At 35.0% G+C, this 13,780-nt stretch overlaps 3 protein-coding genes across 3 annotated transcripts; 2 read left to right on the top strand and 1 right to left on the bottom strand.

Moving 5' to 3' along the window:
* The first annotated feature begins 2,694 nt into the window (after nt 1–2,694).
* Nucleotides 2,695–4,414, top strand: LOC120133772 (probable beta-1,3-galactosyltransferase 8). The gene is made up of 7 exons (XM_039150289.1): nt 2,695–2,824; nt 2,936–3,000; nt 3,086–3,288; nt 3,388–3,733; nt 3,803–3,928; nt 4,014–4,123; nt 4,229–4,414. The coding sequence occupies exons 1-7, from the start codon at nt 2,714–2,716 to the stop codon at nt 4,375–4,377; spliced, it is 1,110 nt and encodes a 369-aa protein (XP_039006220.1). The 5' UTR covers nt 2,695–2,713; the 3' UTR covers nt 4,378–4,414.
* A 1,681-nt stretch (nt 4,415–6,095) lies between these two features.
* Nucleotides 6,096–9,498, top strand: LOC120133770 (PHD finger protein At1g33420-like). The gene is made up of 5 exons (XM_039150286.1): nt 6,096–6,533; nt 6,877–6,979; nt 7,096–7,308; nt 7,889–8,494; nt 8,581–9,498. Exons 1-5 carry the CDS (start codon nt 6,179–6,181, stop codon nt 9,401–9,403), a joined length of 2,100 nt encoding a protein of 699 aa, XP_039006217.1. The 5' UTR covers nt 6,096–6,178; the 3' UTR covers nt 9,404–9,498.
* A 103-nt stretch (nt 9,499–9,601) lies between these two features.
* Nucleotides 9,602–13,371, bottom strand: LOC120133775 (vacuolar protein sorting-associated protein 9A-like). The gene is made up of 6 exons (XM_039150293.1): nt 13,087–13,371; nt 12,806–12,953; nt 12,523–12,693; nt 10,959–11,138; nt 9,925–10,234; nt 9,602–9,842 (listed from the first exon to the last, which is right to left on the bottom strand). The coding sequence occupies exons 1-6, from the start codon at nt 13,275–13,277 to the stop codon at nt 9,610–9,612; spliced, it is 1,233 nt and encodes a 410-aa protein (XP_039006224.1). The 5' UTR covers nt 13,278–13,371; the 3' UTR covers nt 9,602–9,609.
* Between the last annotated feature and the right edge of the window lie 409 nt (nt 13,372–13,780).

The following is a 13,780-nucleotide window of genomic DNA, read 5'->3' as shown; positions in this document are numbered from 1 at the left end:
ACTCATACCCCTACATATGCGGTGCTCGAATCTGTAACTTCAAGGGATAATAATAAATTATTTAATATCTTGGCATTCCACTAGTCACTAGGAAGCTTAATGTTAAAGACTACTCTGCTCTCATCGAAAAAATTAAATCCAGAATTTATCAGTGGTCTGGGAAACATTTGAGTTATGCTGGTAGACTTGAACTGATTAAAACAGTCCTTAACACTGCAAATTTCTGGTGTAGGCAGTTCTTACTTCCTCAGGCTGTTACTCAGGCTGTTATTAATAATATTAATCAGTTGTGTTCTCGATTTTTATGGAAAGGTTCAAACACTGCTGCTGCAGGTGCAAGGGTTAGTTGGGAGAAGATCTGCTGCCTAAAGTTTGAAGGTGGACTAGGCTTAAAAGATCTTAAATCTTGGAACAAAGCCACTATAATTCAGCTTATTAAAAACCTCCTTGCTGGTGAAGGTTCATTATGGATTGCTTGGACATACAGTTATGTTATAAAAGCTAATGATTTTAGAGAAATGACTCAAATTACCACTGCTAGTTGGAGCTTCAAAAGAATCTTGAAATTAAAAGCTGAGGCACTCCATTCTTGATGCAGGCGCGATAACCACTAAAAGCATTTGGGAGGAGACAAGAGTTAAACATGCAAAGGTCCCTTGGCACAAACTCATTTGGTTCCCACTTCACATACCGAAACTTAGCATTATTACTTGGATGGCTATCCTAGATAGACTTCCAACAAGAGAAATGCTCTCTCGTATGGGAATTACTTCTACGATTTCATGTGTACTTTGTAATGGCTCTAGCGAATCCAGAAACCATCTATTTACAGAATGTTCAACAACAACCAGATTATGGAAAGTTGTCTTAATCCTTAATCACATTACCAAATCTCGTATGTCATGGGATGTTATGCTTACATGGGCTTCGTCTTCTTGGAAGGGTAAATCACTTCTAACTTCCATCTCGAAGATTGCTTGGTGTTCCTTCATCTACACTGTTTGGGAGGAAAGAAATCATAGGATTTTTCAAGGACGAACTAGGACTAATGAAGAACTGTTAAGATTCATAAAAGACATTGTAGGTGCTCAACTTAGCAACAGAAACCTCAATAGAATTGATCATGTTAACTCCCTTCTTTGTAAGAATTGGGGTATAGGTTAATCTCTTTTGTTGTACATAGCATTTCTGTGATCTTTGATTGGGATTGTTTGTATTGACTCTTCCTTGCATAATAATTTTTTTACTTATCCAAAAAATATTATTTAACCACTAAAGTCACTTGATTTGCATATGTGACGTACGAATCTATTATTAAATTATTAATAATTCCTATTCTCGCTTGCATGCGCTATAAACATGTATAACCAATTAGAGACATCTTCGACATACGTTAGGACTCTGAATTAGGCATCCAAGAAGAAATTTCGATCCGAATTTGAAAATATATTTATTTACAGTACTCTAAAATAAGTAGAGTTTGAATACAGTTCAATAATATTTTGTATGGTTAATTTTTTAATAACCTGATCGTTTAATTTATTAATACAACAATACTTGTCATGCATCTCAAATTTTGAATCAATTCAATATCCCTATAATATAAATCGTGAATGTCAGCTTTTCTCACTTATATTTAACGAATTTAACGATTTTAAAGTTTTTACCTCAAATAATTAGTTAATAATTTGTAAGTTATTCAAAACTTGAGATGCATGATCTATCTAAAATTGAACATGTAATATGATGATCTATTAAAATATTTATGATACACAAGATCATGGAAGTATGTACAACTCATTACAGGATGTTAAAATTTACACAATGTTCTAATTAGAGTTTAAATATTTTAGAGTCTTATTTTTTGAGGATTTAGAGGTTAATATTTAGGGTTTAGAGTTTATATTTTGAATATTAGATTTTTTTAAAAGATTAGATTTTATGATTAAAATAAAATAAATTTTACTGTGATTGTGTATAAAAAATTACCCACCTTATCTTAGTAAGAGTATAAATCTCTAATGAATATATATATATATATTTCTGATAAATCTGAAATAAATAAAAAATAAAGAGAAAAAAAATATAAATGTTTACGTAAAGGATGCCCAAAGAAATGATGTTGTTCAATTTCTTTGATAGCAGCAAAAAATTTGTTGAACCATGAAAACAACATGACTCAACTGCCAAGCCCTGCTCTCCATGGTAATTTAATTTAAACACAAAGAACGTACATTATATATATATACTTATGGTGTTCCAACATAGGAACGGCTGTTGTTAGGTAGCAGCCATTCACAATTAGCATTTCCTGCTCTCTTCATGAAGCCCAAATCTTTAATGATTCCAGAAATTACCTACTCGTACGTATAATTTTCTATTCTCTTTAATTTTCTGCATCTTCTTCTTTTTACCGCCAAAACTGTAGAAGCAATTCCCTTAAGTTAATATATACATTACCTCACATGGCATATACTAACCATCTTTTCAAGCCATGCGTTGGTATCATATATATATGTATATATACATCCTAACCATCTTTCCAAGCCATGCTGCAACCTGAAATGAATCTGAGTTCACCATTAATTAATTGCAGCATCTGTCTGCATTGTGGAAACATCTGAGTTCACCCATTAACCATCGTCGTGGCGTGGACCGATACCGACAGCTTGAGAATCAAGTCGAAGAAAATGCGGTTACCGGGAAAGCGATTATGGTATTATGTCTTGCTAGCTTTCTTGCAGGATCCCTGATCGCTAGCCGAACCTGGAGTACTTCTCATAACAAGCTGGGAGAGTTAGCCCCTGACTATGATCACAAACGTGTATATATATTACTTTCAACTCCATTTTATTTCTAAAAATTACTCATGACTACAGTCAATTTCATTATATATTCACATACATGTTTGCATTTTTTTCGTGTTCGCAATCAGAGGTTAGTTGAAGGAAAGGCCGAAGACATTATGGGAGAAGTCTCCAAAACTCACAAGGCTATCCAGTGAGCTTAATTGTTTCTTTTTTGGTCATTTCTTCTCGGTTCTAACTATGTTTTATTTGACAATAATTATACCACTGTACGTAAGGTCCCTGGAGAAAACAATTTCCATCTTGAAAATGGAATTAACAGCGTCTCGTATGATCAAGAGTGGTGTTGGAGGAGTTTCCCTGCAAAAACCACAGTCCTCGAATCACACATTGCAGAAGCTTTTTGCGGTTATAGGAATCAACACAGCGTTCAGCAGCAGGAAACGAAGGGATTCCGTTCGGGCTACGTGGATGCCTACAGGTATTTCTAACTCATAACATATTTATACATATATGAATATGTATATGAAATGAGGATTACTTGTTTGTTACTGTAAGTTGAAGAGTTTGTTACTTGCAGGAGAAAAGCTGAGGAAATTGGAGAGAGAGAAAGGGATAGTGATGAGATTTGTTATAGGGCACAGTGCCACAGCCGGTGGGGCACTGGATAAAGCTCTGGACAAAGAAGAGGAGGAGTACAATGATTTTCTGAGGCTTAACCATGTGGAAGGATACCACCAACTGTCCACCAAGACCAGACTCTATTTCTCCACCGCTGTTTCCATTTGGGATGCTGATTTCTACGTGAAGGTGGATGACGATGTCCATGTCAACTTGGGTATGCTAGCCACCACGCTTGCGCACTACCGAGCAAAGCCGAGAGTGTACATCGGGTGCATGAAGTCTGGACCTGTTCTTACGCAGAAGTAAGTTGTTAATGTTTTGATTACTGAAGAAATTGTTCAAAAATATAAATGGCAATGGCATGCATGCAGAGGGGAGAAATATCATGAACCGGAGTATTGGAAATTTGGAGAGGATGGAAACAAGTATTTCAGGCATGCCACTGGACAAATATATGGCATTTCCAAGGATCTCGCTACTTATATTTCCATCAACTCGTGAGTGCCTGCAACCATCACATTATGCTGTACATATAGTAATTTTGGTAATGGAGATAATTGAAATGGAACATTTGCATGGCAGCCCCATTTTGCATAGATTCGCCAATGAGGACGTGTCCTTGGGATCATGGATGATTGGGTTAGAAGTTGAACACGTGGACGACCTTTCCATGTGTTGTGGTACACCTCCAGGTACGCCTTCTGCCGTTGGATCAGCCTTCATCAGTGTTTATTATTATCATCATGTAAATGAAAAAAAGAAGAATTAATGATGTTGTGAACTATGGGGTTGGTCAGATTGTGAATGGAAGGCACAAGCAGGGAATATATGCGTGGCATCATTCGATTGGTCGTGCAGTGGAGTATGTAAGTCGGTGGAGAAGATGAAATTCGTGCACGAATCATGCGGAGAAGGAGATGGTGCAATTTGGAAAGCTGATATCTAAGCTAATGCCTTTGCCTTCATTTGCTTGTTAGTTGCTACTACCCATCATTTCATGTATTAAAATTATTTCAATGACACGTTATGCTTTCATTTCCATACTTCTGTATTTTATTATATTTATTTCTCCTAATGCTCTATATAATTTTGTTTTTGTTGACGATTATGCTACCCTCCCTCAATAGGGTTATAACTTCCAAAACTTTTTAGATAGCCACCTAACTATTAGTAAGTTTCTTTTAGTTAAGTCTCTCGAATTTAAAAGTTACAAACTGGTCACTCAAGTTATCAAAAATTATAAAATGATCATTGACTATTAATTTTTGGATTAACTACACGTTTAGTACTTAAACTATTACTTTTGTTTCATTTTGATATCCGAACTTTATTTTTCTCAAAACTATATTTAATGTTTAGTTTATATTTTGATTTGATACCCGCCTCTAAAAATTTAACAGTGATGTTAATATGTCACCATAAGGTAATCCCACATCACATTGAAAACATAAAAAATTGTCACGTCAACATTTCTTTTAATTTTTAAGGGAGATGTATCAATTGAAATTTAAACTAAAATTTAGGTATGATTTTGAAAAAAAAGGGTGAAGTTTGGGTATTAAAACGTAATAAAAGTAGTAATTTAGATATTACACGTGTGTTTTATCCTTAATTTTTATATGAAAATTTATTGTGATAATTAATAAAAGTGATATAATAACAAATTTAATCTTCAATATTTATATATTTATTTTAATTTTAAAAAATAACCTCCAGTTTCAAATATTGTTCCATTTTGTTTTTTCCACTAAAATAAAATTTTTATTAATTTAATATATTTTTGTTCCAAATGTGAAATTATTGATATTTTAATATTTTTTTTCTTTTCCTTTGTTTTTAAGGGGTTAAGGTATATTGGAATTCTTTGTACTATATTTAAAAGTTTATTTTAGCCCCTCTATTATATAAAGGAACATTTTAAAGTTATAGTTAGTTAGCGCAAGTATTTTTTGTTTAAATACCCGTTAAGTTTTTATCGATTTTAAAATTGAGCAAATTGATAATTTTTTTTAAAAAAAAATATTGTAATTTATTTAATGTAAATTTTGAAAGTGAGTAAATAAGAACAATCTATGATGAGGTTGATCTTTTCTACCATTAGATGATTTTACATAAAACTAGTGCATCAAAATAGAGCGTACACACATGCTTACATGCTAACTTATCGTGCTCATGATCATCATACTTACCTTAACGAGTCAACCATATGAAATAATGAAATTAAAAACAAAGAAATGATGTACTTACACTTTGAAAAATTAAGAAGAAAAAGGTAGAAAAAGAAATATGACTTTAAATACTGTTGAAATTTTCAAAGTAATAATTTAAAAAAACAAAAATAAAAAATTACTACTTTAGAACAAATAAATTATTTAAGCAAATTAATTTTTTGAGATAATTTAGAGAACAATATAAAATATTAAGAAATTGTTCTAAGAAAAGAATTATAAATATCACAATTCACAAACACTTTAAGGGAGAAAAGATGCATTAAGTAAAAGAATTACGTGTGAGTCGGACTCGGATTGATTTCGAATTGGATTGGGTTAGTGAATTAATGGGTCGAGTTGAGTTTTGATATTGGTGTCAGAGAATTAAATAAACAAAGATTAAAAAGGAAAGAAGCGCCAAAGTCTCCCTCCAAAACAGAAATACCAAATCAGCAATAACCCTAGAACTACTCCAATTCTACGGCTTCCCTCCTTTAACTAACCACTCTCTCTCTTTCACTGCCTCCAATCCAAACAATGGTCCAGAATCAGGGCACAACCAGGCCACTCAAGAGGGGTCGCAGGTCTACTAGAATCACCGCCGACCTCTCCGATTTCTTTGCTTTCCCTTCCCCCGCTGTCACCGCCTCCGCTTCCGGGAAGCCTTTCCGCGACGCTGTTCGGACCTTCCTCTCCGCTAACGCCCGCCTCGCCACCGACTTCCCATCGTCTGTCCTTCCATGCCTGATGACGTGGCAGACCATGTTTGTGGTTGGCGATTTTGGTACGGGCGCTCGCGATTCCTCCCCGATCGTGGTGGCGCTTTATGTCATCGAGGAAGACGTCACCAGATCCTCTAGATCTGTGTATTGCGACCAGTGCCGTGTAGTCGGTGAGTTGACTCGCTTTCCCCACCTAGTTCGGGTCGAGTCTACTTTATATGATGGAAAGTTTAAACCAACCAAACTAAACAAATTCCTTAAGAGGAAAGATAGGTCTACTTAATTCTAGAACTCAATAATTCTAACGAAAAGTTTTTTCTTAGTGCACAGAGAACAAACAACGTCAAAAATAAAACAACTTGAACGTGACTTATTTTATTCTGATATAAAAAATCATAGTTAATCGTAAGAGAATAAAGGTTGCTTGAACGAAAGATTGTTTTTGTTAGAGAATAAAAAACTTAAATGTGTAATTAATATATGATACTTTTTTGTTTGAACAATGAAACAAAGGTTGGAGCGGCCATCCAGTTTGCAAAAAGAGATATCATTTTATAATAAAGTCATCTTGCGATATTGCGATCTGCGCCAATCCCCTCCATAACTCGGATTCAAGGTCACAGCTCCCTTCTTAAAAAAAAAAAAGTTTTGGGTTTTTTCTTTTTCAAAACCTGCCTCTGACAGTAACATCTGAAACATTTATGGGGATTGATTCATATGTTAATGACACAGGGGATGCAAGTGTTGTAACAAAGGAGATGGTGTTGAAGAATGGGGGTATTCACTGTTGGAAGACAATAACACTCATTTGCTGCATGGAGTTGTTCACTCCAATGGTTATGGACATCTTCTCGTTGTCAATGGTATAGAAGGAGGCTCCGAATTTCTCTCTGGTTTTCACATCATGAACTTCTGGGATAGACTATGCAGTCTTCTCTCTGTCAGGTTTGAACGCCACCTTAATCATTTTTATTTATTTCTGAAATTTCTATCAATTCTATGAATCCACCGTTCTTGTTTGGGATTTTTACTAAGCATTAGACAAATATGTAAAGAATGTTGAAAGTAAAAATATAAATGGAGAAAGAGTTTTGATATTTACACAACTATATCTATATGTAACAGTTAAATTTAAGGGTCTTCTAATGTTGTGATAACTCATCTTTTCGTAAGACCTTTAAAGATGATATATCTATATACTTAGATGAGTTTCTAAAACATGTATATCTATCGCTACGTGTAGATATCAGGCATAGAGAGGACAATCGGATATTATTGCTGTTTTGTAGTTCAATCTGGCCAATTTTTACTTGAATCCTGTCTAGATGGCAAAGAGAAAAGGAAAAGATACAGCCTTATGTTTTATATATTACCCCTTTCTGCTTCCTTAGCAGATGCGCATGCCTTTAGTGCTGTTACTGTGTCCATGCGTCTTTTTTATGACCTGTTAACACAAACAAGCTCAAATCAGTCAAGAGTTTCTTTTTCATAACAGTGGATTCTGTTTATTATTTTTGCTGAACAGGAAGGTAACTGTGATGGATGTATCGAAGAAATATGGCATAGAATATAGGCTACTTCATGCAATTACCAGAGGTCATTCTTGGTATGGTAACTGGGGTTATGAGTTTGGATCGGGAAGCTATGCCCTTACACGAGAGGCTTACAAGAAAGCAGTGAATGACCTTTCAAACATGCCCTTATCCACACTTCTTTTTCAAAGGAACAAGTCCCGAATGCGCCTTCAGAACATCATTGCTTTTTATCAGTCCTTATCGTGTTCTGAACTTTCTACATTTAAGGAATTGTTTTCATTCCTCTCAAGACTGATGACTGAAAGCCAGAAGACCTTAATGCCTAAAACATCTAAAATGTTGGAATCTTCAAATATCTTGTGTGCATGGACAAGGAATGATGTTGAGAGATTGCAGCAAGGTATGATTAAAGTGCTCATGGCTGCTGCTGCAGGTTCTAACTGGGTAACTAGGCGTGCTCTTAAGGGTGCCCTGTGCAAGTCAGCCTCCCCTGAACTACTTGATTACTGCCTTAAACACTTGAGTGGGAAACTGGCAGTTAACGGGAAGGTTGTTGAGGCACGTTGCAATCGAAACTCCAGTGATATTGAGTTCAGGTGAGAAAGTTTAACTTTGGTTTTGTTACCATCTCTTGTTTGCCACATCTTTGAAACTAACGTATGTCTCATTTCAATGGCAATAGGCTTCAGTCACCTTGTTCTTTGCACTATGAAACCAGCTTGGACTCAAATTTCCCATCAGAAGAGCACATCAAGGGAGATCTGAAATATATTTTTGATTACTTGTTTGACCCTAAAACCAAGTCGACATACGAGCCTCGTGCTACAAGGGAATGTGTGATTGATTTGGCCACTAAGCTTCTTGATTGCAAGCAATTTGTGAAAGACTACAAACCAAATGTTTACAATCCCTTTGCTATACATGTTTGGTGTCATTTAGAGCTTTCTGATGCTGCTAAAGAAGATCCATTTCCTCCTGAATTGATTGTTCTACCTCTTAATGCTACCATTGTTGACCTTAAAACTGAAGCTACAAAAGCTTTTGAAGAAGTATATGCCATGTTTAAGAGGCTTCAAGTTGAGAAAATACTTGACTTTGGTTCTGTGGAGGACAACATGACTCTTAAATTATTGGTTGGCACAACTGGATCAGTTCGTGTACAAGGCAGATGTACATCAAAACATGGCCTCAACCGGTTTCGAATGGAGAGGGGAACAGAAAATTGGACAGTGGACTGTAGTTGTGGAGCAAAGGATGATGATGGTGAGAGAATGTTGGCTTGTGATAAGTGTGGTGTTTGGCAACACACAAGATGTGCTGGAACTGACAATGCTGACGCAATACCTTCAATGTTCATATGCATGAGATGTGCAGATGGCAAATCTTTAAGCATTACAAATTCTGGAATAGAAAGTAGAAAATTTGCTCAACTTGACACTTATTGTAGGAGAAACTTTCTTAGTAACAATAATCTTAAAATTACTAATACCTTGACAGTTAGATGAATCCAAGTAGTCTGTATTTGTGTAAAAACATGTAAATGGCTTAAAAGGTGAGATTGTTAGTATAGGGATTTTTTTGTCTCACCCCTTTTTGGTATGCTGCACTCTGAACATATATATTAATGAAATTAAGAAATATTTGATTTAGATGGTGAATATTTAAACGAACTGGTAACAATTGCAAAAAAGTGTTGCTGTATAATGTACTTTCAGTCTCCTTTACAACTAGTATCTTTGTGTGTTCCGTTAGACCCTCTCAACAAGTCATCATCATTTCCTTGTGGAACGGGAGAAACCGTCTTGGAAACAGAGAGGTGTCTAACAGTGCTGCACAAGCTGGTATATTTTGTTACCACATCCTTGTACAAACTTAATAACCTCTCCACGTCACCCACTGTCAATTCACCAGCCTCAGCTTCCATGTAAGGGTAGTTTAATTCACCTGAACAAAGAATAACCAGCACAAATTTGCTTGAGTATAAGTATGGATAGAATTCATATCAATCATGGATACCAAAATTCACCATTTATATTAGAGTTGGCCTTTTTGTGCATTGGTATTGATGAACCAGGATCTGTAATGTTTCTGAATGCTGATCTCTTATCGAAAGTGATTAAGGTTTCTTGTGGTACTCTATCAACCAACTTTGCTGCTTGCATGCTCTCCTCGAATTCACTTTCTTCAATAGAAAGAGATTTCGCGTTTAAGTCTACAATGAAGGACTTGGCTGAGACAAGATTTGTGAGAAAGTATGCTGCCTCTGAGACGAGTTTTGATTGCATCCTGCATAGCTGTATGAACTTGAGGTTGGAATGCAACTGCGGGGGATTGGCCTGTCCATAAGATTAAGCTAGTTGACATTAGTGAGATGGTAATCATAACATCTTCAAAGCAACAAAATAATCTACAACCAAGCCAACACCTTATGACAGAGTGGATGAGTACTCTTCAACCTTTAATACTGAGTCCAATCTTTGCAGAAAAATATGAAACACGCTAACTAAAACTAAATCATATGTAACCAAAAATGAGAAACAAGTAAAGAATAATCCTAGGCCAAAAAAGCTAAAGCTTAATCCTAAAGCACAAGCTATTGATGTCCTAAATCCCAAACTGATGAAATTTTCTGGTATATCAACTTGGGAAATTGTATTAAGAAATACAATTCAAACTTCAGTGGTATCTCCATGTTCTGCTAACCTAGGCCAAAATGGAAAACAGTTGGAAGCATTGGGGTTTTCTCAATACAATCACCAGAAATATACTATTGACACAAGCAACTCCTTTACCTACCTTGGAATGAAGAAAGGAAAAGAATACGAATTCTCAGGATGTATAGAACATGGTGCATGTTCCAAAATGTAATCAAATTCAGGACTGGAAAAGTGACCATAAACTCTTGGAAATTTTATGATTAAATTGGAAACAAAATTGAATCTAACATAAATCAAACTTTGCAATGATGGGTTTGTGACTGAAAAATATAAGAAATAGGACTCCACAATTTGAGATGAGAATGATGATTGGTAGAATGGCTTATTACCAAGGAGAGCTTGCCTTGATCGTAACATATATAAGAATGGGAAGAAAATCATCTGCTCCCCCTAGAACACGATCTTCTGAAATTGAAGCATTGAGCAGTAAATTGTTGATGACCCTACAACAATTTATGATACAAAGAAGCTTCTCACGAGGGACTTTGAAAGCGTTGATCTTTTTTAATTCTTTCTCTGCAAGCTGGGGGACAAGAGGAAAAATGTAACTGCTACTTATTAAGAAGAAGAAGAATCATCACATAACTAATACTTAGCCAAGCAGAGAGATGACAAAGTCCAGATATGAATTGTCCAGTGCACTGGCATGACCCACAAAAACTTAAAATAGAACCATACAATCATACTCAAACCAAGTCTCAAAACAATCTAATCCTCCATTAATGGCCAAACAATGAAATTTTGTTTAGAGGATTCTTTGTGAGGAAAAGGAATGTGATGCAGATTTTAGAAAAACCAGAAAATGCAGAAGAGGGTGGTGTGTATTCCGTAACTCACATTTGATATCATTCACAAGCTATATTAAATCTTTCTCCGTATACTAAAAAAGTTTATAGCCAGTTCACTATCTCTAGCTTCGAGAACCAACCACGGGTTTAGGGATTGGAATGAACCAATCTAAAAAAAATCATGAACTTTTGAAAATTTACGATTTGCAAAAGCAAGTAAAACTTATTGAACCAATTATTCCCCCTTGAAAAAGGTTGAGTGGATATAATTAACTTTATTTTGTCATTGTATCTAGAATCATTTTTTTCTCTTTTAGGCTTTGCTTGGTAGAGCGGAAATAAAATTGGAAGAAGGGTAAATTAAAGGGGTTGAAAAGTGGAATGATAAAATTAATTTTTCTTTCTATTGGTGCTTGGTAGGAATGATGAAAAATTGAAAGAAAAAGCGGTTTTCTTTCCACCCATTGTTTGGTGGACTTAAAAGAAATAAGAGAAAAAAAAAAGCTTTGAAAATACATATTTTGAACTAACTCACATCTCTCTCACATTTTCTCTCCTCTTTTCCTTCCAAATTGGAATGATCTGTTTCCATACATGAAGATTGAAAATAATCATCCCTCTAATTTTCTTTCCCCTCACTTCTCTTTCCTACCGAACACGCTCAAAATTTATTTTCTTCACAATTTTCCACCCCCTCCTATCCTTCCATTTTTCCACCCACCCAAAGCAAAGCCTTAGAGTGTAACAAAGTATGCTTTATAAGATTTATTGGCTTTTGAGGAGAAAAGTATTATACAATTGTTCATTCATGCAGTACATCTAGACAGTTCTAATGTTAATGAACCATTGATCATTTACAAGAAGCGATGAAGAAAAATGTTATGCCACTTTCTAGGTGAAACTTATGCGTAAGTTATTTATAATTTGACAATTAATCAGGTAACAGGAGAGTTGGGCTAAAAATAATTAGTCTCAACAAAACCCACAAAATGTTTTAACATTGCAGCTAGGCATAACCAAATAGCATCATGTATGACTCTAAGCTAAACATCAAAACAATAAAACTAATCATCAAACAAAATTCCCACAATTATTTAATACCGAAGAAAACAGGCCTACCAGCCATGCAGTTTCATTTTGAAGTACGGATGGTATGTCCAAATGTTGAGGCCTCAAAAAGTTTTGCAACAAGTATATCTTGTCTGAGATCTCTGCATCCATCTTGACATCCTCAGCAGAGGAAGCAAACGTTCGCGAATGTAGTTTGGTCATCACATATTTCTCCAGACCCTGCAGTAAGTAGCACACACATTTCTCAAGAACAAAAATAGAAGTTTCCATTATCACGAATGAAATAGCTTGGATAAATACACGAAAAGCAAATTCAAATGGGCAAGCTGACCTCCAAGGCATTGTCAATTTCAGCATCAGAGGAGGCTTCCCATAAAGGATGACCCCTTATAGCAGCTTCCATTGACAGGAAAAAATCCTGTATCCTTTTGGAATTGTTTTCAGGGTTTGGCGCATTAAACGAAAACGATACAATGAAGCTAAAACGAACGGAAATTGGCAAGTCAATTTTTCTTGGTTCTTACATATATAAGCAAAAACATAAGAGAAATTCATTTAGAAAACCCTAAAAAATAAATAAATTATAAATTTAAAAAGAAACTCGAGAGAAACCTCTTGATGGAGCGAACAAGATCGAGAGAAGCAGGGTTTCGCATTCGATCGAGAAAAGAGTCGAACGGTGGAGAGGAGTGAGTCGTCTCCATTTCTTTTTTACTAAATGATAAAACCTCCAACACTTGGACTGAACCACGAACAATCATAGCCTCCTTCGAGAATATGAAGGAAAGTAAGAAGGAAACCATAGATAACAGAGTTGAGATATCAAATCCAAGTCAAAACAACAACCATTCAGCTTCACAGTCCAAACCGAGTTAGTTTTCTTTGTAATGTAAGACTGTTAGGTTTCTTCTTCTTCTTCTTTTGTTTTTGACCAGCTGTTAGGTTTCTTCCAAAGAACTGTTAGGTTTATCACCTAAAATTTGAGGGTTGATTCTGGAAAGCTAAAAGGATGGTGATCGGATCTCTATTATTAAATTCATCGATTTAATCTTTTTTAATTATTGATTTAAATTAATCTATTTATTATTAAATATATCAACGTATTTTTTATAATAATAAATTATTAAATAAAATTATTTTTCTATTACGTATTTAGTATTTAATATGATAAAATGATATTAATTTTTCATATTCACATTTAACTCTACAGACAAATATTTGTAGAACCATTTAACCAATAAAAATATTAACTATGTTACAAAGTTACTGGCATTTGTAAAAAAAAATATCTTATTTTATAATTGAA

Source organism: Hibiscus syriacus, unplaced genomic scaffold (genome assembly GCF_006381635.1).
Source record: "Hibiscus syriacus cultivar Baekdansim isolate YM2019G1 unplaced genomic scaffold, ASM638163v2 tig00110596_pilon, whole genome shotgun sequence".
NCBI lineage: Eukaryota > Viridiplantae > Streptophyta > Magnoliopsida > Malvales > Malvaceae > Hibiscus > Hibiscus syriacus.
This window is presented reverse-complemented; position numbering and strand designations above follow the sequence as displayed.

Bases quoted from the DNA above. Each gene is read 5' to 3' on its own strand.
- LOC120133772 (XM_039150289.1), top strand. From the start codon at position 2,714: ATGGTATTATGTCTTGCTAGCTTTCTTGCAGGATCCCTGATCGCTAGC. The intron at 3,734-3,802 runs GTAAGTTGTTAA...GCATGCATGCAG, and splicing joins GGACCTGTTCTTACGCAGAA to AGGGGAGAAATATCATGAAC. The intron at 3,929-4,013 runs GTGAGTGCCTGC...TTTGCATGGCAG, and splicing joins ACTTATATTTCCATCAACTC to CCCCATTTTGCATAGATTCG.
- LOC120133775 (XM_039150293.1), bottom strand. From the start codon at position 13,277: ATGGTTTCCTTCTTACTTTCCTTCATATTCTCGAAGGAGGCTATGATT. The intron at 12,954-13,086 runs GTTTCTCTCGAG...CGTTCGTTTTAG, and splicing joins CTTGTTCGCTCCATCAAGAG to CTTCATTGTATCGTTTTCGT. The intron at 10,235-10,958 runs GCAAGCTCTCCT...TCTTATGGACAG, and splicing joins TTATATATGTTACGATCAAG to GCCAATCCCCCGCAGTTGCA.
- LOC120133770 (XM_039150286.1), top strand. From the start codon at position 6,179: ATGGTCCAGAATCAGGGCACAACCAGGCCACTCAAGAGGGGTCGCAGG. The intron at 7,309-7,888 runs GTTTGAACGCCA...TTTGCTGAACAG, and splicing joins TGCAGTCTTCTCTCTGTCAG to GAAGGTAACTGTGATGGATG. The intron at 8,495-8,580 runs GTGAGAAAGTTT...CAATGGCAATAG, and splicing joins TCCAGTGATATTGAGTTCAG to GCTTCAGTCACCTTGTTCTT.